General features: G+C 35.0%; 7 protein-coding genes across 8 annotated transcripts; 5 read left to right on the top strand and 2 right to left on the bottom strand.

Annotated features, from left to right (window-relative positions):
• The first annotated feature begins 3,154 nt into the window (after positions 1-3,154).
• LOC9322630 lies at positions 3,155-4,575 on the top strand. Its single transcript, XM_021034475.1, has 2 exons — positions 3,155-3,584; positions 4,057-4,575. Exon 2 carries the CDS (start codon positions 4,057-4,059, stop codon positions 4,435-4,437), a length of 381 nt encoding a protein of 126 aa, XP_020890134.1. The 5' UTR covers positions 3,155-3,584; the 3' UTR covers positions 4,438-4,575.
• Positions 4,576-6,486: 1,911 nt separating this feature from the next.
• LOC9322631 (uncharacterized protein At4g04980) lies at positions 6,487-10,842 on the top strand. Its single transcript, XM_021034377.1, has 8 exons — positions 6,487-6,892; positions 7,263-7,607; positions 7,697-7,792; positions 7,882-8,005; positions 8,085-9,676; positions 9,770-9,934; positions 10,031-10,183; positions 10,274-10,842. The coding sequence occupies exons 1-8, from the start codon at positions 6,821-6,823 to the stop codon at positions 10,472-10,474; spliced, it is 2,748 nt and encodes a 915-aa protein (XP_020890036.1). The 5' UTR covers positions 6,487-6,820; the 3' UTR covers positions 10,475-10,842.
• Positions 10,843-11,237: 395 nt separating this feature from the next.
• LOC9322632 (defensin-like protein 5) lies at positions 11,238-12,145 on the top strand. The gene is made up of 2 exons (XM_002886520.2): positions 11,238-11,368; positions 11,684-12,145. Exons 1-2 carry the CDS (start codon positions 11,308-11,310, stop codon positions 11,851-11,853), a joined length of 231 nt encoding a protein of 76 aa, XP_002886566.1. The 5' UTR covers positions 11,238-11,307; the 3' UTR covers positions 11,854-12,145.
• Positions 12,146-13,239: 1,094 nt separating this feature from the next.
• LOC9322633 lies at positions 13,240-14,961 on the top strand. The gene is made up of 3 exons (XM_002886521.2): positions 13,240-13,444; positions 13,756-13,958; positions 14,452-14,961. The coding sequence occupies exons 1-3, from the start codon at positions 13,355-13,357 to the stop codon at positions 14,699-14,701; spliced, it is 543 nt and encodes a 180-aa protein (XP_002886567.1). The 5' UTR covers positions 13,240-13,354; the 3' UTR covers positions 14,702-14,961.
• A 1,662-nt stretch (positions 14,962-16,623) lies between these two features.
• Positions 16,624-17,821, top strand: LOC9322634 (putative F-box protein At1g61060). The gene is given in 2 exon segments (XM_021034431.1): positions 16,624-17,748; positions 17,751-17,821. Coding segments are annotated over 2 exon segments (1,149 nt in total). The 5' UTR covers positions 16,624-16,670.
• Positions 17,822-18,142: 321 nt separating this feature from the next.
• LOC9322635 (lactosylceramide 4-alpha-galactosyltransferase) lies at positions 18,143-20,070 on the bottom strand. Its single transcript, XM_002888064.2, has one exon. The coding sequence runs from the start codon at positions 19,623-19,625 to the stop codon at positions 18,312-18,314; it is 1,314 nt and encodes a 437-aa protein (XP_002888110.2). The 5' UTR covers positions 19,626-20,070; the 3' UTR covers positions 18,143-18,311.
• A 362-nt stretch (positions 20,071-20,432) lies between these two features.
• On the bottom strand, positions 20,433-23,269 carry LOC9324174 (protein RTF1 homolog). 2 transcript variants are annotated; one of them, XM_021034401.1, is made up of 2 exons: positions 23,139-23,269; positions 20,433-22,652 (listed from the first exon to the last, which is right to left on the bottom strand). In XM_021034401.1, the coding sequence occupies exon 2, from the start codon at positions 22,587-22,589 to the stop codon at positions 20,658-20,660; it is 1,932 nt and encodes a 643-aa protein (XP_020890060.1). In that variant the 5' UTR covers positions 22,590-22,652; positions 23,139-23,269; the 3' UTR covers positions 20,433-20,657. The 2 variants fall into 2 exon arrangements, with proteins under 2 accessions (XP_020890060.1, XP_020890061.1); XM_021034402.1 differs by lacking the exon at positions 23,139-23,269 and adding an exon at positions 22,881-23,095.
• Between the last annotated feature and the right edge of the window lie 815 nt (positions 23,270-24,084).

A 24,084-nucleotide genomic window follows, 5' to 3' on the forward strand; every position in this document is an offset into this window, starting at 1 on the left:
AAAAAAAAAAAACTTATTTTCTTTATTAGAAAACTCTTAAACAATCTCACAGATTTTAATATAGCAATATATTGGGGGACAATCTACTGATTTGATCATGATCAATAACAATGCACCCGTAAAAAAAAAGGGTGTTGGAATGCTAATGAAAAACACCATTGATGATTTGATGATTCAATACAAGATGGTCTTATCTATAGATAAAAGAATATCAGACTTGGTTTAATTAAACTGTTGGAAACAAAACGCGAGATACTCATAACGTACGCTTTGTTTGGTCACTTCAAAAATTATTTTGATGTATATTCATAAATAAGTCAGGTGGTGGTATATATATTGATATGTAATTATGAGCAAGGAACAATTTCGACGATGATGTTTTTAGTGGAAGACGAGCATTAGCAGTAAAATATTTCTGACTCATTAGACTATACCCTTTCGAAAAGGTTGTATTGCACTTGCATGCATATCAATAAATTGTTATTAACCAAGTATAATCATTTGCGTGACAATAAAAACAGTTGATATCTTATAATAACATCCGAGATATTTATTTTAGATTAAAACCAACACTAATAAAAAATAAAATAAAAAAGATTACAAGAAGTGATGATGATGTGAGATTCCTCTTTTTCTGTTTTTCTTGGTTTTTCAACGTTGGAAAATTTGGGTAGATTAGATATATACTTAAGTGGAAATGTTGATTCTTGTTTTGTAAATATTATATTTCTCTAGTTTCAACTAAACCTTAACTCAATAAGCAAATTAGAGAGACGTGAACACAATGGCATTGCCGATTTTGCTTATAAAGCAAAGCGAGTACTAAACACATAGTCAGATTACTTAAAATACCTCGTTTCATTGTTCTCTTTCCTACAAATTTCAAAGCTACTTTTATAGTGGATCACAGGTCTGATCTTTTTGTTTCTTGCGTAATGGGTCTTGAAGTTTTGCCTATAAAACAGAGCCAATCAAAGGTACTAAACACATTCTACTCTTAATCACAATCCTTGTTTCATTCCTCTCTTTCTTATACATTTCTGTGTGTTTTTCTTCAATCAAAGGTACGTTTTTAGTTGATCGCTTGGCTGATCTTTGTTTCTTGCATTTTGGGTCTTGAAAAAAACAGAGCAAGCACCAAACACATCATATTATTACATACATTTCTGTGTCTTTTTACTTAAAATCCTTGTCCCATTCCTCTCTTTCCTATACTTTTCAGTGTATTTCTTCGATCAAAGGTACTTTTTTTTTTGGTTTTAAGTTGATCTCCGGTTTGTTAGATTGTTTTTTGCATTATGGATTTATGGGTCTTGTCTTAGTCTTGAAATTTTGCTACTTTTTGCTTATGTAACATGTTGTTTAATTTCAGTCTGGATCTTTTTTTTTTTTCTTTCTTGAATGTGCGTTGAAAGAATCTTTCCTAAGGCATTATATTTGTGATAATATCTGAAATCTTGAAGGGTGATATATAAGACTTTTGTTTACTCTCTTTAGTGTTTCCTCTCCGGTTTTAATTATTGTCTTAGTTTTGATAATTTTAGATGATCAATTGTTCTCTCAAGGATTTCTTATATTAATAAATCCATTTTGTTGGTGTGATTGTAGATGAGACCAGAAACTCACAAGATTATTATTGAGAAGCTGCTCCCAGTTATGAAGTTGGTTAAGGGCAACCTCGAGGGGGAAGTAGAAAAAAAAGGCACGGATGAGTTTGTGTTCTGTTTCGAAAACTGCTACACTGAGGAGGAAACTGAGAAGCACGTGACCCAGAAGATTCCTTCTTTAAAAGAATCGGATGTGAGAAATTTCTATCAGTTGTTTCTAACCATGATCGATAAAGATTCAAAAGAGGCGTATCTCAAGGATGCTGAAGATTGTGCTAGTGAAAGAATGAGTCAGGGGGATGATAATTCTGAGGAACCTAAGAGGCGTCAAGGTGAGGCCAGAGTACATCTCACAAATGTGAACCTAACTGCAGCAAAAATTATAAATAATACTATGATCAAAGGATACGTTTTCTAAATTTCTATATAACAAATAAGAGTGGTTATTGTGTTCGTTATACAACAAAAACAACGTTATGTTTTCCCTTTGTTTATAGTTGTACTCCCTTTAATTCCCCTTTGTTTAGGAATTGGTCTTTGTGATTCCAAAATAAAAACAGTGTAATGAAAAACCAAAAATAATTTTATATATCTAATTTTCATTTTATTCGTAAGTTGTAATTGATTACAACTCAAGAGACCCACTTGAGGATATAAATGCATACTTGATCTCTTATTAATGCACATTAATGTTTAAAATTGGCATGGTGACATATCTTATGATTTCATCTCTCGTGTTGCAAACTCATCACAAAGCGTTTTAATTAGTTTAGTGGTCCACGTAAAATTTGGGATGCATGAAATGAAAGAGTTTGCTTAAACTGAATCAGCCTCATCTCTTCGTCAATATTTTACTTTTCACTTTTTTGATAATCCTTTTTATTTAGTTTTCAAAGAGTGTTTAACTATATAACAACTTTATCAACTTTTCGTAGTTTTGGCATTTCTTGACGATGTAAATTTCAAACTATAATCCTTCCCATATATGGCATGCAAAGAGTGGTAAATTATGTACATCATTTTCTCACTCCACCAACATTTTTAACGTATTGAATCTCCCAAGACGTTGATAAATTAATAAACATGATTTTTATTTGTTTGAAAAAAGATAAATTAATATGAATTCCGAAGCTTTTTAAACAATGGGGGTGATTGTTATTAAAAATTTATTAATATATAAAAATCAATTCTGTTAAGCAATTACAATTTAATTTTTGTTATAGTGTATTCTATATAGAAGAAAAAAATTATATAGGAACAATATAGGAAAAATTATGAGCAAGGAACAATATAGGAAAAATTATGAGCAATACAATATTTCTAAGTCATTAGACCATAGCCTCTCGAAAAGGTTGTATTGCATGCATATCAATAAATTGTGACTAACCAACGTTATACAATATTAGTATTCGAGACAACAAAAACAGTTGAGGTTTTGTAATAGCATCCGAGATATTTATTTTAGATTAAAACCAACACTAATAAGAAAGAAAAAAAAAATTACAATTTACAACAAGTGATGATGAGTTTGTGATGGTGATGTGAGATTCATCTCTTTCTGTTTCTCTTGGTTTTTCAACGTTGGAAATTTTGGGTAGATACTTAAATGGGAAGGTTGATTCTTTTTTTGTAAATATATTTCTCTAGTTCCAACTAACCCTTAACTGAATTAGCAAATTAGAGAGACGTGAACACAATGCTTTGCCGATTTTGCCTATAAAGCAAAGTGAGTACTAACAACATCGTCGGATTACTCAAAACCTTTGTTTCATTGCTCTTTCCTACACATTTCAAAGCTACTTTTTTAGTGGATCACAGGTCTAATCTTTTTTGTTTCTTGCGTAATTGGGTTTTGAAGTTTTGGCTATAAAAACAGAGCCAAGCAAAGGTTCTAAACACATTCTCTACTCTTTCTTACAATCTTCGTTTCATTCCCCTCTTACCCATTCATTTCTGTCTGTTTTTCTTCAATCAAAGGTACGTTTTTAGTTGATCGCATGTTTGGGCTTTGTTTCTTGCATTATGGGTCTTGAAAAAACAGAGCAAATACTAAACCTTTATGTTTCTTTTACTTACAATACTTGTTTTCTTCAATCAAACATCACCTTACTAATTACACTTATGTGTTTTTACTTATAATCCTTGTTTCAATTCCTCTGTTTCCAATAATTTTCTCTGTATTTCTTCGATCAAAGGTACCCTTTTTTTAGTTAATCGTTGTTGGGTCTTGTCTTGATTTTGAAATTTTGCTACTTTATGCTTATGTAACAAGTTACTGGCTCTGTTTCATGTTTTTTTCAGTCTGGATCTTTTTTATTTCTTGTGATCTGCGGATGATTTTTCTGAGGGCATTTGTGATAATATCTGAAATCTTGGAAGTGGATAGACTTTTGTTTACTCTCTTTAGTGTTTCTTATGATAAATCTATTTTTTGTGGGGGTGATTGTAGATGAGACCAGAAACTCGCGAGGTTATTGAGATGCAGCTGCTCCCGGCTATGAAGGAGGCTACGGTCAAGCTAGAAAAACAAAGCATTGATGAGTTTATGTTCTGTTTCAAAAACTGCTACGATGAGAAGGAAACTGAGATGCACGTGACCCAGAAGATTCCTTCTTTTAAAGAATCGGATGTGAGAAATTTCTATCAGTTGATTCTAACCATGATCGATAAAGAGCCAAGAGAGGCGTATCTCAAGGATGCTAAAGATTGTTCGTTTCATAGAAGGAATCTGATGCGTGATAATTCTGAGAAAGCTAAGAGCAGTCAAGGTGAGGCCAGCACATCTCACAAATGCGAACCTAACTGCAACAAACATTATCCCGAAATATAAACAATTAATACTATGATCAAATGATACGTACGTTTTCTAATTTTCTAGTGTGCTCGCAAATAAGAGTGGTTTTAGTGTTCCTATGAAAACAAAATCCACGTTTATGTTTTCCCTTTGTTTATAGGAGTTGTACTCCCTTTAATTCCCCTTTATTTAGGAATTGGTCTTTGTAATTCCAAAATAAAATATAGTATTATGATATATATATATATATATATATATATATATATATATCTTTTCATTGTATTCTTAAATTAATTGATTACAACATCAAGAGACCCACTTGAGGAGCCTGTGTTTTCTTTTCGTCAAGGTCTTATGGAACCATTCTTGTGTGTTCTGTTTATGGAAAAGTTCTTCAACCAAAAAAAAAAAAAAAAAAAAATTCTCCCATAAACAATTCCTTGCTAGAAACGCAAAACAAATCTCACCATTAGTATTGGAATAAACAAGCAGTTATTGACCTGGACGGCTGGACCATACGAACAAGAAATAGTGTTTGATAATCACAAGTTCACAACCATATGCATAACCGGATTTAAATTCTGTTCATTCGGTTTTGGTTTAGTTTCTCGGTTTTTCTAAAACGCAGTACTAATTAATGGGCTTTTTTTGGGCCTATTACAAAGATAAACTGTACCACATCTCGACATCTCTTAGTCTCAAGTTGATTTTATCTCGTGTTGTAACTTGTAAAGTCTATCCCTAACGCATTTAGCTATATTTGATTTCTTCAGCTAAGGAAACATATGCCATTTATATTTGATGCATGAATTATACGTATGCCCTTTATAAAAAATTGGATGCATGAATTATATAGATAAATATCTTGTACCTATTTGTAAACTTTGACTAGAATTAAGCAAAAAAGCTTATAATATTTTCAATGTAAAATCATATTAAAAAGATTGTTAAAAACCACAAGTTGACATATGATATGCTTCACAAAACATATTTTATTAATTGATGCAACCAACATAACTAACATAGACTATGTCTTAGCACATTTTACAACAATAATTGTATACTATTGGGTCGAACAAAAGTAAAACTATAAAAACCATTGTAGAACTATTGCATCATTTTTTATCTTTATTCCATCATTTTAGAATCAGTGGGAACCATATTTACATTAATTTATAATAAATTATTTCGGCCGAATCCACATATATTCTACAAGATTTAAACGTGAATAATGACACGATGACAACATTAATACAAATCGTTGAAACTTTTACTAATCTATTTTCCTTTTGAATTTGTCTTGTTAAGAAAGTTTGTAATTTCCTCTCGAGATAAGATATATACAATCTCTTATGTCCAAATGTATGAAATTTGAGGTAGTCGTTACTTGTGTTTAAACCAACTTTACGACTTATATAGTAGTTATATATTTTTAACATAAAAACAAAATTATTCAAATAAATGTTTACAACTGTGCATGTAACTGTAAGATGATGTATATGAGTTATTGGTAGATTAGTTTCCTTTATGGCACATTCATACTATATACAATTCGTGAAAGAAAATGAGTTTGATCATGTATTTATATGTGTGGACTATTGAAGAAAATTTTATTTGCTTAAGGACACTGGCCGGTTTTTTGTCTGTAAACAAGAATTTCACTGTCACCACAGCTACAAAATCTTCGAAAGAGGTATTTGATATTGTTACAAATTAATGTTCTCTGGTTAAAGTTTATGTTGCAACTTTGGTTAATTGAATTTTGAACGTTGTTTTGCGATTTTTCTCAAAAAGATTTCTCATATGAATTTTAGTATTTTTTATTATTACTATTAACACCCGCAGATTGTGCAGGATTTAAGCTACTACGTACATGTTAAAGTTTTTTTTTTTCCTTGTGAATTACCAAAAAAGATAAGATGTTTTGTTTTCTACTATCATTTAATCAAAATAGAAAAAGGACAAAAGGTTAATCCTTCACGTAAATAGGTGTAACAATAAAACAAGATATGAGATAATTAATTTTATCGTTTTGAACTACTTTCCCAAAAAATTATAATTAGTAATTACACAGGTAAGAAAAAAATAACAGAAAATAATCTAACTAAAAAAGGACAGTTAGGTTTTAGAAAGGGGTTAGAGAAATGTGCCCATAAAAAAGACAGATTCAACATTTGTTTTCCTTTGGCTCTCTCTTTCTTGAGAAAGTTCCATATGTCCTGAATCTCAAAACCCTAATAAGATTTGCTCTGCACGATTCTGAATTCTATGATTGTGATGTTATTCTTTATTAATTTCTTCAGCTGTAAGGCTTTGAACAAGTCTGTAGAAATTCATTTTTTATTTTGAATTTTTCAACAGAAATACCAAAAAAATAGTTTATTTTTTGACATTATAAAGCCGGAGTCGCCGGCAACTAATGACAGCCGGAGGCTGTTTTGGTATCCAAACAACAATGTTGTTCGGTCGTAAATCATCAAGCAAGTTACAGGTAAAAATTCTTCTTATTTCTTGATTGATTATAGATGATTTATTCACATATCCTTGATTATATGTTAAATTTTCTTCATTTATTTTGATTATTCACATATATATCCATAAAACCCTTTTATATATTTGGAATTTATTCATATGATTCATAGAAAACTCTTAATAAGTTTCTTGTCTCTAGGAGTTATGGTTCCAAAAAGACATACCAAAAATTCTCATGTAGTCTTCATTTGTTCATGTTATAGATCATTTTCTAATTATGGTTAATAAAACTATGATAATGAAACATAAAAGAAATAACAAATTTTTCATAATCACGTTTCCAAAATGCAAAATACTTGATTCTGAATTTCTCTCTTTGTTTTTTGCAGCCTGTAAAAGGGCAAGCATCGCCTAAAGTTAGCAAGAATAGCAAGCAGGATGTTAAAACTTCTTCTTCTTCTTCTTCTTCACCTAAACCTTCTTCTTCACCTATACCGATTAGATCATCCAAGTCAATATTATCCGGGAGCAACTTAACATCATCAAGACGTGGTTCATCGCCTATAGGCATCCTCAAGAATATTTCTGTTAAAGAAGCTAAGAGCCCCAAGACGAGCAGCTCACCTAAATGGACAGGCAATTTTATTCTTATGGTCGAGCTTCGCAGGAAGATCTTTACCTTTAGAGACATCATTGATCTTTCTACTCTTGATGGTTCTCCTTCCATAACCGATGTGCGTAAACCGCAACCTTATATCCTTGTTTATTGTATCTAGATGCTTTACATGTAATTTTGACTCACTTTGTTTGTTTTGTTGTGTAGATGGTGATGCATACAATGAAAGATCTCCAGAAAATTTGTCCTGAGATCATTCATAGCTCCCATATAATGGAAATTAGACGTGCAAATGTCGATAAGGTATTCAAAACATGATCCGAATATATGATTTTTCTCTGTCCTGATATATGTTCATATTTCTTGAATCTGATCAAATGTTTCTCCCGCAGGTTCTTGACCATTTCTTTAGTGCTTTGAAATCCATTGGAGATTCGTGGATTGATAACCCCGAATGGATAACTAAATCCAAGTACTGGAGTAGCAGCGTCGGGAAGAATCAGTCCGATCGACTAGGTAACAAGAAACTCATCTTTTAAGTGTTAAAAATGTTTTGAATAGCAAAACTCTTTAAAATGTTCTGTTTTCTATGCAGTGGAAAAGGTGTTAGCTGCATTAGATGGACTGATTAAGATGTCGAAAGAAAGGTTCGATATGATGGAGATCGATGATGAAGAAGAGAAAAAAGAATCCACGAGTCCACAGACAGCTAAAACCTCGGGGAGTCGAGTTTTATCGCCATCCGAATCATTCTCCGATAGCAAATCATCATTCGATAGCAGAAGCTCGTTCTGCGGGTCACCGATCACGCCAAGATCAGTTCTACCAGAACCGATGATGGGTTCACCGGGAAGAGTTGGAGACTTTGCAAACTCTGCATCACATCTTCTGTGGAATATGAGAGTTCAAGCACTTGAGAAGCTTAGTCCTATCGATGTTAAGCGACTCGCTATCCACATCTTGTCACAGAAAGAAGCTCAGCAACCAAATCAAAGCAATTGTGAAGATGAGATTAGTGTTGTTGAAGAGATCAAGCAGAAGAAGGATGAGATAGAGAGCATTGATGTGAAAATGGAGACAGAAGAATCTGTTGTTCTTGATGAAGAACAAGATACTGTCATGAAGATTTCTTCTTTGGATTCAACATTTGAATCCAAACTCAATCCTTCAGAAAAATCTGAAAATTCGTCACAATTTTCACCACCACCGCCGCCTCCTCCTCCTCCTCCTTCATTATCCACTATAACAGCTGCATCTTTACCTTCTCAACCACCACCTACTCCTCCTCCTCCCCCGCAAATTACTGACGTGGCAATATCAATGCCACCTCCTCCACCACCACCACCGCCTCCACCAGCAGTTATGCCTTTAAAAGGCTCTGCTCCACCACCACCACCACCACCGCCGCCACTAGAAAATATGCCTTTAAAAGGCTCTGCTCCACCACCGCCGCCACCTCCTCCACTTCCAAACACTGCAGTGGCTCCACCTCCACCGCCTCCACCTCCAAGAACTGCAGTGGCCCCACCTCCACCTCCTCCTCCACCTCCAGGAACTACAGTGGCACCACCACCGCCTCCTCCTCCACCGATGCAAAACAGAGCACCACCGCCACCTCCAATGCCTATGGCAAATAGTGGAAGTGAGGGACCACCACCTCCACCACCTCCTATGCCTCTAGCTAATGGAGCAGCACCACCACCGCCACCACCTCCTATGGCTATGGCAAATGGAGCAGCAGGACCGCCTCCACCACCACCTCGAATGGATATGGCGAACGGTGCAGCTGGTCCACCGCCACCACCAGGAGCTGGCAGAAGCTTGCGTCCCAAGAAAGCAGCTACAAAGCTGAAAAGGTCAACACAATTAGGAAACCTTTACAGAATCCTTAAAGGGAAAGTAGAAGGGCGTGATCCTAACGCCAAAACGGGCGGCGGAAGCGGAAGAAAAGCTGGAGTCGGAAGCGCCCCAGCTGGTGGAAAGCAAGGAATGGCTGACGCTCTTGCTGAGATCACAAAGAAATCTGCATATTTTTTGCAAATACAAGCCGATATTGCAAAGTACATGAAGTCAATCAATGAGCTGAAGATTGAGATCACCAAGTTCCAGACTAAAGACATGACTGAGCTTCTTAGCTTCCACCGTAGCGTCGAATCAGTTCTTGAAAACCTAACAGATGAGTCACAGGTCAGCAACATTTGAACATCTTTTTACCATCACTTCTATATATATCCTCTGTTTTTGTGATTCTTGATTGTGAAAGTGTGCTAAAACTTTTAGGTTCTTGCGCGATGCGAAGGGTTTCCGCAGAAGAAACTTGAAGCAATGAGAATGGCAGTTGCATTGTACACGAAATTGCACGGTATGATCACCGAGCTACAGAACATGAAAATAGAACCTCCTTTGAATCAACTTCTTGATAAAGTAGAACGTTACTTCACAAAGGTAACTACTTTACTTTATTTAATTTCTTCCCTCAGATCCTAATTTCAACTACATTTTGTAACTTAAAGATCCAAAACTCAATGATTAATCAAACAGATCAAAGGTGACATTGACACTCTGGATCGAACCAAAGATGAGGAATCTAAGAAGTTCCAAAGCCACAACATCCACTTTGACTTCAATATACTTATTCAGATCAAAGAAACAATGGTTGATATATCATCAAATTGCATGGAACTTGCATTGAAGGTAACTAACTGCTAGCAATAATAAACACTTCCCTTCTCTTTAACCCTTTTGTTTTACTGAAATCTGATCGTTTCAACATTGAATTCACAGGAAAAGAGAGACGAAAAGCTTGTGTCCCCCGATGCGAAGCCGAGCTTGAAGAAGACAGTAGGATCTGCTAAAATGCTTTGGAGGGCATTTCAGTTTGCATTCAAAGTCTACACATTTGCTGGAGGACACGACGATCGCGCTGATTCCTTAACCAGAGAGTTGGCTCATGAGATCCAAACTGATTCTGATCAGAATCCATGATGATTCCATCATTTAGATCATATTCACAAGTTCCCAACTACTACGTACTCCTTTTTGCCATTTTCAACTGCTTAAAATATTGTTCCAAAATGTTCGATATCGAACAATAAAAGAGTTTATGCATATGTATAAGCTTTAAACCTATTGTTTTTGACTTTTGAATGTGTAATTTTGTAGCTCCCTCAAAAAAATTAGGATTTAGAAGTTTCATGGGAGCTCGGAGATACAGAATCTTTTGAGTGAAAAGGCTTTAAGAACCTTTTAAGTCAAGCAAGACCTTTTGTGTTGCCACAATATGTAATATTGTTTTGCTGTTATATATAAACTTTTTTCTTTCTTTAAACTTTTTTTTGTAAACTAAATGTATCCATTTAGCACTGTCAAAGCCATATGTCACGTATCGAAACACACTAGAGAAATTTTGTAAACTAAATGTCTCCATTTTGTGACACTTTCTCTAAATAGCTAGGTTGCAAATCATTTTGGAAATAATCCATCAGCTGATACGTCTCGTAAATAATTTCACATTTTTACTAATCTTCATTTCAAATGTATAATTGTATTCTGCCGAATTTTATTTCATTTACCAAATTATATATTTCTAACAACCAAAGAAACGTGAATAGAGCAAGATCCAAAGAAACGGCGATAATGTGGTCAAACAACCACTCTATCTGATAACAAAAACACGTCCAACATGAATTAGTATATAATGTATTCAAAATAAATAATTAATAACCTTATTATATAATAATCTTTAGTCCCTTATATAAGTTCCATCTTCTTCCTTAATAGCTCTGCAAAACACTTTTGTCCAAACTCTATCTTAGATAATGAAGGTCTCTAGTCGTTTGATCTCAGCCCTTCTCCTATTGTTCATGATCCTTGCCACAGGTTCTTATTCGTCTACATAAAAACTTACGTCAACATGTAATCATCTACATAATATATTTGCTAGTATTCTATTATCCATATTTTTTTTTTGGTTATATAACTATGATCCATATCTTGTTATCCGTCATTTATTTAGGTTACAGTTAATTATAAGAACATGTTTTGATTATATAAGCTTCTGGATATGTCCATATATGTGTACAGTATACACATGATATGGTCCATATTACATGTTCAAATAATCTGTAACGTTAACCCATGTCTTGTAATTAATTATAATTCCTTATTTATTTATAACGAATTTTGTGTTTGTAGGGATTGGTCCGGTCACGGTAGAGGCACGGACGTGTGAAACGAGTAGCAACTTGTTCAATGGACCATGTCTGAGCTCAAGCAATTGCGCCAATGTTTGCCACAATGAAGGTTTTTCAGATGGTGACTGCCGTGGATTCCGTCGTCGCTGTTTGTGCACCAGACCCTGTTGATAGATGATCTATCTTATATATATATAGTGAATATATATTATGAAAAACTTAATAATCTTTTCTATCTCTTTGATCATTTTCTGACTTTGATCCTATCGTTTGCCTTTGAAACAACAATAAGGAGGAGATCTAAAAATCTTTAAACCCTTTTGGTTTGAGCTTTCTATTATAGTATTATCTACCAGTGTTAAACAATACTGCCTTTTAGTAAGCATTTTCAAGTCTTATGACTTTTATGTATCCAATTAGATTGGACTTACGTATCTAAATAAAACATGATTACTTTGAATAACCCATGGTCCATGAGATTTTATCCCGAAACTCATACTAGTATGATTTTTCAAAAAAAAAAAAAAAAAAAACTATTGAATAAACTCATACTATTATTGTTATCTAAAAACGTTTAATGTTGCCAACCATATTTTCCAAATCGCATTGGAGTGATTTTTTTTTACCATAAGAACACCAAAACCTAGGTTACATGGAATCAGAAGCGGGTACGCGGAAGCGAAGCGTTTGGAAACGTGGAACGATTTTTATAGAAATTATAGAAAGTGGGTACGTGTTGGAAGCGTATATAAAAATTAATATATATATATATATATATATATATATATCTATATATATATATACATACATATATAATAAACATTAAACATTATATCATATAACAAAATTATAATTAACACACAAATCTAATACATAAATTCTAAATACCTCTCTATATTTAAAAATCAAATAGTGTACAGTTCAAAGTAAAAAATTTAAGATTATTATCTTCATACTCATTTTACTAATTCCATCAAATAAAATTGTTTTAATTTTTTTTACCGATAAAAACATCATCAAACTAAAATTTCTCGAAATTAATTTAATTAAATTAATCATTTCAACATCTCCCAAATAAATGATCCATGATGCTGTCATTTTTATAACTATGATATTTTTAAAAATAAAATACAAAATTAGTATGCAAAGTTAGTTTTGTTTTTTCTTTTGTTGTATTTAAAAACTATCAAAAATAATTTCATATTTTTATTTATTTTGTGACATCAAAATTTTAAAATAGAAGCGCAAGCTTCCGAAATAGAATCGTAAGCTTCCAAGGAACTTCCAAAATAAATTTTTTGGAAACGCTATGGAAGCGAGATTCCGAAAGCTTCCAAAAACTTCCGATTCCGACTAAGATTCTGAAGCGGAAAGCGGACCTCCGACGAAGCTTCCGTGCTTTCTAGACCAAAACTTGGTTTACCAAGTAAGTAAATAAAAATTTTAAATTTGTCTTATAATTTCATTTAACAATAATAACACGTGTCCCCTTCGTTCACAAGTTTCCTCTTCCCTTAGCACAGTGTGTTTTCGACTTCTTCTTCTTTTTCTTTTTTTTTTTTTTTTTTCGACTTCTTCGCGTCGGCGATATTATCAAGAAAGAGTGTGGAAGAAGAAGAAGAAGAGATTTTGAGTTTAGGGTTTTGTTTGTGTTGCTTTGATTTCGGCAGCTATGTCTTCCGTGTTGCTACTTCTTCTGGTGTTCGTGTTTGATCTCATAGCTTTTGGTCTTGCTGTTGCTGCAGAGCAACGAAGAACCACCGTCAGTTTCTCTCTCTTTACTTCTTCGAGCATTTCTTTTCAAATTGATTTGATTATTAGTGGGTTTCTGAGAAACCGTTTCTCTCTCAGTTTCACATCGTTAGATCTATATGCTTAGGAAGTTGGGTTCTTGAAAGTTTTTGGGTTTTGTGAAATTCAATTAGTTTGATAGAAAGCTGAAAACTTTGGGGCATACATGTTGAACCCGCTTTTGATGATCAGAGAGAAGAGATGAATTCAACACGAAAGCCTTCAAAGAGTTGAGATTTGTCCTGTTTTGTGTTCATTGTGTTCTTCCTGATTTTGTTGCAGTGGCAAATTTCTAGAGAATCAAAAGAATTAAGCTACTGTGTGTATGACAAGGATATAGCAACGGGTCTTGGAGTCGGTTCTTTCTTGGTTTTATTAGCGAGTCAGCTCTTAATAATGGTGGCGAGCCGATGTTTGTGCTGTGGAAGAGCATTGACACCAAGTGGGTCAAGATCTTGGGCAATTTTTCTCTTCATCACCACTTGGTAAAATCCTCTTTTCTTCCTGCACAATCCATGTATTATATCATCTTAGATTATACTTTTTATCTCATTGTTCTTAGTCGATATGCGAGTAAAACGGAATTGGCTGATGCCGGTATGCTATAAAGCTTCTACTAGTCATAGATGCGTACTAATTTAGACCAACTGTAAACTTGGATTTACGGCTACTATAGCGCATATGCTAAGATCAATGGAGATTTAGACTAGATTATTCGCTAATGCTACACACTCAACTTTTAAGATAAAAGAACTAAACTTTCTCTGAGGTTTCTGTATCTATGGTTGATTGTTCAAAGTGGCTGAAATTTGGAAGACTTCACCTTCCATTTGCACAAGTTGCTGGCTTGTTTGTTAGCTTCATGATTTCATCTACTCTAATAGCGGAAACTGATGGTTGATTTTTCTGTGCGTAACTTCAACTGATAACTTGTTTGTGTCATATATGAATGTCATGAGACTGGGATGATTGTTGCAGGGTTTTCTTCTTCATAGCACAAGTGTGCTTACTTGCTGGCTCTGTACGAAACGCTTACCATACAAAGTACCATGTCTACTTTGGGAACACTTCTCCTTCTTGTCGATCACTGAGGAAAGGCGTGTTTGGGGCTGGAGCAGCATTCATAGTGCTCACGGGGATTGTCTCCGAGCTTTACTATGTGACCCTTTCGAGGGCCAAAGACTTTCAGCCTCCTAGAGATCCCGGTATCCGAATGAGTAGCATATAGAACTTACACCGGCGCTTTAGATTTAGAATATTTTTTGTTATGATCATTGTTGTTATCATCTTAGGCCATTGTTGTTATGATTTTAGAATTAGAAATCTGGTTGATTTAGAATTAGGCCATTGTTGTCTGAATCTGTGTGTTCTTGTTTGTATATGAGAAATAGATTCAAGTTCTAAGCTGATGTGATTTATGTCTCTTTTGTACTGGAGATTCTGTGTTTTCTTGTTAGAGTTTAGCCTTTGGTCACAATAACTCATAAATTCTGTGTTATCTATATTACTATATTAGTTAGGGAAAATTAGATTGGGTACCACTTTTTCCACAAAAGTTTTCACTTCTACCACATTTGAATCCTAATTATCCTCCAACTGGTGAGATAAGGAACTGCGATTGATGTGACCTTCCGAAATTTCTGCCGTCTTTTTTCTCTCTCTTGGCGCATTGGTAACCGTTTTCGTCCCTCTGGCTGGTAAAACAAAGTTGTCCCCGAGTAAATCTAGATCTTTTACGGCTCTCTGGCAGAATAAAATAAAGATCAAGTTGTCCCCGAGTTAATCCAGATATCTGGCTGGTAAAACCACATCATCTGGCGATGGATAATTAAGAGATGTTGTCCCCGAGTAAATCCAGATCTCTGCAGGCTGGTAAAACCATATCATCTGGGATTCATAATAATAGAGCAAGCTGATGAAATCGGGGACAAGATCTAGACGCAACAGAGAATTTTCAATCGGGGACAAGATCTAGACGCAACAGAGAATTTTCAATCGGGGACAAGATCTAGAGACATCCATTTAATGTAGCCGCTCCCCGTTTCCCAACAGGCGTCTTACTGTAGCTCCTTCCCCTGACACATTTCTGACGCAGGCAAAAGGGTAAAATCGTCCAACCTCTACCACACAAACACCAAAAGTGGTATGGATGCTAAATCGATTTGCAATGTGGTACATTTGCTAGGATTTTCTAAAATTGTGGCACATTTGGCAAAATTCCCTATTAGTTATTTATTTTAATTTCCTTAATTAAAAAAATGGCTTGATATAGCCTCACATCAGCACATCAAAATATTTAAATAATTTTTAAAAAACAAGGAAGTATAAATCATATGCCATTAAGTTTAAGGATACAAAATATTTTTTTAAAAAATTGAAAACTTAATTTGATATAAAATCTTCTATAACACTAATTTCGAATTTCCTAAAATATATTTACCTAACTAAAACTGATATATTGGAAAAATATCAAACAAAATAGGATGCCATTAAGTTTAACAATACAAATATTTAAACAAGAAAATCTAAAAAAATAAATTTGATATCTTCAATAACATTAATTTCAAATTTTCTAAAAAAATATATTTTTTTTTCCTCTAGATTTATTATTTATTGCAAATTATGAGAACTGTTACATAGACGATTCTACAACTAACAATTCCTTCCGACCCTTATTAGATCCACGACAGACGCCACTTCTTTCACCTCCTTCTTCATGCTCTTGATGGACATTATCCTCTCTGCGTAGAATCATGGCATCTCATGCACACTTGCCTCCAATAATCTGCAAATATATTAATAAATCGCAGTATCTGGGACTCGAACTCCAGACCTCTGGATGTAGAAGCATTAATTAACCCTTGATCAACCAATGAGCCAAGGAGGCTTCCACCTAAAAAAATATATCTACCTAATTTTAAACTAATATATTAGAAAAACAAAAAATAAACCTAAATCAGATGCCATTAAATTTAAGGATACAAAATATTCAAACAATTAATCTAAACAATAAATTTGATAAAAATCAATAAAGATACTAATTTCTTTTTAAAAAATTAAAAATAAGTAAACTTATTTTTCAAGTTAACTCATCCCCCAGCCCCTTATAAATATATAAGATTCAACTCACAAAAAATCAGCCACCTTCTTTTAGAAATACATTTCTCATAGAAACGTACATAATTTTCATTTTTACAATGAATCAAACCTCTGGGGATGAAGAAACAGAATATTTTGATGCGATCCATGTTGATCTCTTCACTAGTACTATCTTGTCGAAATTGCCGGTAAAGTCTTTAGCTCAGTGTCGTTGCGTATCCAAGCTCTGGTCATCCATAATTCGTCGTCCATATTACAACATGTTGTTCCCCATCAAGTCTCCGGATCCACCGCGGATCCTTTGGAGCATCGGAAATGCAGGAGGGTTGTTCTTCTACTCTTCACCTCAGCCTTGTAACCCGGATGAGAACACGTCTCTTGTAGCCACACTTCATCATTGGACAAGTGGAAAATGTTTAACTATATCAAGTCCTCCTATTGGTGGATTGTTATGTATTGAATATCACATAAAGAATTCTTCAGGAGTGGAGGTAATTTCTAATCCCATAACGGGAGAGTTTTTAGCCTTGCCCAAACTGATAATAAATGAGGTTAAGAAAGAGTGGTTATTTGTCCATGAAACATTTTTTTTTGGGTATGATCCAATCGAGAAACAGTCCAAGGTATTGTGTATCACCTCGTCGCGTCGCTTACCTAAATTTGGTCAGTATCATGTTCTCACATTCGAGTCTGGAAACAGAAATCTCTTATGGAGAAAGACAGAATGTTGCACACTTCATTTTCCTAGATACGATATTAGGGCGATGTGCATAAGTGGTATCTTGTACTATGCAGCGGATGTCTTAACTAACTTTACCATCGCTTGCTTTCATGTTAGGTCTGAGAGTTTTAGTTTTATTGACATTGATCAAGATATACAAAATATGGGACATTCTCTTGATTTTATCGACTACAAGGGTAAATTAGGTGCTTCTGTTTACGAACTTTGCTTTAATACTTTTAAATTGTGGGTTTTAGAGGATGCAGAGACGCATCAATGGTCAAAGTATATCTACGAAATGCCCAATACATGGCTGAAAAAATTTAGTTCTATACATATTGCTGGAATGATTGGTAGTAGCGAAATCGTGTTTTACCCAGAGTATACACAAGATGAGTTCTTCATATTTTACTACAATCTCGAGAGCAACATTCTCACAAGAGTAATACTTGAAGTTCACTACAGTTTAGTGGGAAGTGTTATGTTAAGGCATTAGCAAACTATGTAGGTGATGTAAGACTTATGTAAGTGTTTACTTCTTCCAAAGTAAACTAATTATCTCAATATCTATCTTTGTATTTTATGTTTATTGCGTGTCTTTTAAAGTTAACATTTTATTTTTTTGGTTTTCGGATGGTTTAACATTTATATGGAATTTTGATTTATACAATGCTCAGATTGTTATATATGATGGTGATTGTTTGGTTTTGTTATTGATATGAAACTTATAAACATTATTCTTCTATTAGTATTCGGACATGCTAATAAAACTTTAACATTTTAAAGCTCAATGAAGTTTAAATTAACGTTTGGATATTAAACGTCTAAATAAAAAAAATTGACCCGAGAGAGTGCGTCTAGTAAATAACTAAAAAACCAGACTTTTGATGTACAAATTACAAAATACACATTGCCTATTTGTACGGCTCCTAAGAATGGCAGATAGATCAGCAAATCTGTATGTTCATAACACACACAGATTTGTCCTTGTCTCTCGTGGAAATATACTTTACATGTTTTAACTTAAATGTAAAGAAGAAGAGTTACAAAAGATGCAAGAATAAGACATGAGTTGATGAATGATGCTTCCTTCTTCAATCCTAAGTTTCTTACTCTCTCTGTTCCAAAGATGAACAGCGAATGTATTTTTGCGTAAATGCGTAAGCCTCTTCCGCAACCAGTTAGCCTCGGTCTCACTCGTCGGCGCTCTGTAGAATCCTTTGATTCTAGTCCAATCCACCGGATAAAATGCAGATGGTGGAAGAACTGAGAATCCCAAATCCGAAGAGGAGGAAATGTTGATTCTTGCAATGACTCTCGACACTAAGTAGGGACCGTTGTGGCCCCATTTGTTACCGTTGAAGGTTCTTGAGAATTCGTCGATGAACCTTTTAAGCAAAGGATGGTTCTTGTCGAAGATGAGCACCGCGTTGTTGAGCCTACTCCATTTTCTTGTAACCGGGTCAACTGTTTGTGCTCCGATTACGTTGTGGAGATTGCTGAGAGATTTGAGGATTATTACGTCTGTGTCTAAGTAGATTCCGCCGTATTTGTAGAGCAAGACTAATCTTAGAAGGTTAGAGAGGTTTTGCTCTAATGGAATCACTCCTGGACTAAACGTTCCTTTCTTCAATCTTTCAAACCATTTCTCTGCTGATGTATCTTTGAAGATGTATGCAAAATCAGGTTTAATTGGAAGCACTTTAAGCCCTTTATCTGTAAAGGGTTTCAAGATTAGGGTTCCTCTGTCACAGTCAAATGAGTTTGAGACCAAGATCAAACAGCTGTTTGGGTGAAATTTGAAGAGACTCTCTATGGTAAATCGCTCTCGATCACCGAAAGATTCGATGGAGGAGATCCAAGTCATGAAGAAGAGTGACTCACAAGATGATTTGGACAAGAAAGACTTGAACTTCGTCTTAAATCTCTGTCTTGATTTGACTTGTAACCGCTGTGTTATCTCAGAAGTTAACTCGGTTCTTCTCTTGAATCTCCTCGTCTTTCTCTCTGTCCTCGTAGACGAAACGTTCTGCTTCTGTATGAACCCTAAAGAGGTTTCTTTCACCACAAGCAACAATGAAGAATCTGACTGAGATGATGATGTTGATGTCTGATGATGAAGAATCTGAAGATGAGTTGGTGAAAGGGTAGATTGAATAGGTGAGGTTGGAACAAGATGAAGAGAGAAGACAGAGAAGCTGTTGTAGATTAAGAGAAGCATGAGAAGGAGACCAAGAAGAGACATGGGAAGACAAAAAACAAAAGAGACTATCAATCTTTTCAATCTTTGCACTAACAGAACTTGTTCTGTTCTTCTGCTCTGTTCCATCATTTGATTTCTTTTCTTCAAACAATTGTTTGCAAAAGACAGACTTGTTCTGTAAGAGATTTTTTTATTTTTTTCTAAGGCTAGAGGTTGTGTGTATTAATATTAGTGAGATCACCAATACAAAATAGTATTATAATAAGTGCGAATAGTATACTAAACTATCATATAAAGAGTGTGGTAGAGTTCTAGTTTTGATGTATCAAATTTCTAGAATTAATAAAAGTATTATTTTAGGTTTTTAGTTAGTTCAATAAGGTAACTAGCTAAAAATGTCAATTAGGACCAATCATGGTTATTCATAGAAACTCACAAGAAACAATCAGACTAGACCAGTAAGAAAAATATTATTCACCTTATATGATTCTTTAGTCAAAAGTAAAAAAACCAACAAGGCAACAATAACTTGGAAACACATGGAAGAGATAGTTTCCAAGCATAACCATGACTTTAATCGGTTTCTTGAGCAATTGAAACACTAATTATTGACTGACCATATGCAATAATAAGGTTGGTGGTTGAAATGTATTTTAAAACTCAAAGGTATATTTTATAGTATGATAAATTATTAATATATGAAAGGATTTTATTCTTGTAAAATATATGTGCATTACAATGACAGATATTGGATTTTAATGATAAGTCAACACTTCTCTTTGATTTGTGTTATGAGTAATTTATTTTTATCGTCCACGATCCATACACGAGCATGATTAAATAGTACATGTTACAAATTCTAAATATTTATTTTTGTTGTTATAATTTGTTAAAATTCTACAAAACAAAACTTATATTGAACTGCTCAAAACAAAATTCATCTAAGTAAGAGTAGCAAAGATTTAATTTTCTAATTTCATGTAGTCATACACTAATCAGGAGAATTCACACAAAAACGAGTACAGAAATATTTCAAGAAAAAAAAAAAACAAATTGATCTAAACATTTTGAGAGTACAAAAGAAAAATGTGAAGAGAAGAAGAACCAAGAAGTAGTTTTCAGAAGATAATGAAACACTGAGACTTGAAAAAAATCCAGAAATCAGAGAAGACCTCTCCTTCTCTTGTAATCACTAACAGTTAAAGTAAGGCCATGTCTCTTGCCATCGTTCTCTGCGACTCTGCATCCCACTGTTGCTTCGGTCACTTGCTTCCTCGCCATGAATGCTTTCTGTACTCCTTGAGGTCCTCCGTACTTCTGTAACGCCGTTAGGGATAACGACAATTCAAAGTTATGAAGCTGGTTATGTTCTGCTCCTTGACCGATTGGAGCTCTTGTGTCTATTAGCTTTCCTGCCTCTGCAGCTGCTTCTAAAGCTGCTTCTGTCGCTTCAACACCTGCTCCTACATCTGCGCCATTGGTCTCAACTGCTGCTGCAACCGCTGTCTCGTTCTCTTCTCCGTCTTTCCCCTTGTTTTTCCCGTTGTAGTAGTTCGATGATCGGGTCCATCTCCTTGAAAACGGATCATACCCAGCTTCACCGGCTTTGAGACTAGCGCTTATAGATTTTACCTCAGATGCGTTCTTGAAATTCTCGGCTCTGTTCTTCTTGTTCATCTCGGCAAGTTTAAGCGCTTTCTTATCTACCCCTTTCTTGTTCCGTGAAGCGTCGAGCTGTTTGATTTTAGTTTTGATCCTCTCTACACCTGCTTCATCGTTTTTGCTCTGCGCAATTTCCAACTCTTTTCTAAGCCGATCTTTCTCGGCCGCAACATTCATTGGCCTGACCGAGGCGGATTTTTTCTCCTGCAACATCTGTTTGACAGTTTCCGCAGAGTAAACGAAACTGTTTATTCTTTGGATCGCTTCTTTCTTCTCCGATATATCTTGCTTTGTGGGCATGCGACCATTTGTTCGCTCAACCTCTCTGATCCATTGCCTATACTCTTCCTCCAGCGGATGACCATCTGAGATCATAGCCATTTGCCATCGAGCCGCCGAGGTTTCATTTCCCCAGACGACGTTAAGGTACTTGTGTGTAGTTTTATTCTCTAGCTTGTAAGTCTTGTCTGGATCGGTTGCATCTACATTCTTCACCCAGCAGAGTCTGTAAATTGGACCACTCTTTGACCTTCCGATCCCAACCCTCACAAAGCACCCAACTATAAGCTCTTCAAAGAAAGGCTCCATTAGCCATTTGGCAAGCTTAGACCGTCTGATGGTAATTTCCTTAACATCCTCAAACGTAGGCACATCTGACCTGTCATCATCACTGTCTAGCATTCCTGCATTCGAGCCTTCATCATCACTCTGAGACCTACTATCACTGTCACTTTGGCTGGAGCTACTCAAATTGGAGGAAGCTAACGGTTTCCTCTTCATTGATGAGAAATCTCGACTCCCTGAACCACCTTTTGATGCATCTCTCAGTTTCCTGAGAGCAGCTGGGTCCTGCTGCTTCATACGCTTTGCCCTCAATTCGTTCAGGGCATCATCCTTAGCAGCGGCTCTGTCTGCAGATCTAGCAGATGAACGCACACCACGAGAGGCCGGAAGAGGCTGGGTCTCCTTTTTAGAAACAGGGGTTTTCTCATTTTCTCTCTTGGACCTAAGTTTCTCAGTGAAGTTCTTATCACCTTTCTTATCAGCACGTTCAGCCAGAATCATCTCTCTCTGAAACTCTGTCATTCCAGCAAGCTTCTGCCGGTCTTCCTCATTCTTGTAAAGGTCATCCCCAAAATCAGACTCCTCGCTGCTGTCACCTTCACGATCAGATGGTCCATCACCATAACCACCTTCAACTCGAGCAGCTCGATCTTCTCTCTCTGCCTCCAATCTCTTCTTCAAAGGTACTTGAGACCCAGACGGTTTCCTACTAGCATAGCCGCGATCTTCATCAGAATCATCCCTTGAATCGCTACTACCATCAGAGTAAGAACCCTCACGTCTCCTCGATGATGGAGGATGGCGACTCCTCCCTGCTGAATTTGTTCTCCCAGCAGCTTCCAAAAGCAAATTCTCTAAATCACCCATAGCATCAAAGGAAGCTCACAAACGAGAGTTTCTTCAACGAATTTAAATGGTTCTCACTATCACCTGAAAATGATTACAAATTCACAGTTAGAGCAGCAAAAACCATATTTTAAATTCTAACCCTAGAGAAGCCATTATTAGGGTTATGGACAACTTTTTCCCCCAATTAAGCTCCTTGTTATGGAGAGATTAGATAGATAAGCATCATCATCCCTAACTAATTTTCCCTTTCATTCCCCAAAAAAGCTGCAGATAGGACTCATGTTCTGCTTGTTTCATCAGAAGACTAACCAATTGGTGTAATCGTGAATCAGGTAACGGTGAGGTCAAAAGCCAAATCGCGGTTTTGCAAAAACCTATCCGAGTTTCTGAGGTTAATCTAGTGAATTTAGAGACGAAAACGATTGATTTCTGGTATGGATCTTAAATTCGATTTGAAGAGGTAAGGACGGCGGAAATAGGGAACCCCAGAAGCCGTTTGAGGCGGAGAAAAGGAAATAGAGAGAGCAAGGGGTAAAAAGAAGAAGAGAAAAGTACAAGGAAACTCACTTGAGATGAGACGGAGAAATCGCAGGAAAGTGTTGCAGAGATCGACGACGGGCGGCTAATGGAGGAGAAGGAAAGGAACGAGTAATGTCGAATTGTCGAGAGGAAGCTGATGATGAATGAAGTAGAAAAAACAAAAAAAGAATAAAATATTCTTTTAACAAAAAAACCCTTGGGCTTAAACTTGAAGGTTCAAAATTTTGCAAAACTATGAATTTATCAAATTTTGATGTTTTCTTGCTAAATAAATGATTTGATATATATCAAGTTGTAAAAATGATCATTTAACATTTAAGAAATTCGTGGGAAGAATAAACGGTATTAACGACCCTCTCATGATTCTTATATCTAAAAGAATTTATATCTTATTCATAGGAATATGAATACATTTCCTTAAAAGTTTTAACATTGATTATATTATTTATAATTAAAAAATTGATATGAATATAACATCATTACATATAAAATACGAAGATACCGAATTTCATGAACATTATTTAGTGTAAAGGTACATCTATGATATCATGTTACTAGAACAACTTACTCGGCTTGTTTTACACATCAAAACAAATGCAAACTAACTCATCAATATGCTATCTTATCTCATTTTCCATGATTAGATGGTTAAACGGTTAAAAACCAACTTTGAATCTAATAATATGTTTAATAATGTATGTCATGTATTTTTCTAAGAACCCATTCATTAAGATTTTACCTTAGTCGTGTGAATTATCTTTATAAGTTTTAGGAATTTATTTTCCAACACTTTTAACTATCAATTTTTTTTTTGTCATCTTCAATGATGCACTCGTTGCCTCTCGACATCTACTTTGTTTTCAACACATATCATAACTATTTTCTCTTTAATTACTATCTTTCAATACTCTATTTTTTGGGTTTAAAATATTTGATTCAATTGATGAAATATCAAACTTGTTTTTTTTTATAA

Source organism: Arabidopsis lyrata, assembly GCF_000004255.2.
Source record: "Arabidopsis lyrata subsp. lyrata unplaced genomic scaffold ARALYscaffold_2, whole genome shotgun sequence".
NCBI lineage: Eukaryota > Viridiplantae > Streptophyta > Magnoliopsida > Brassicales > Brassicaceae > Arabidopsis > Arabidopsis lyrata.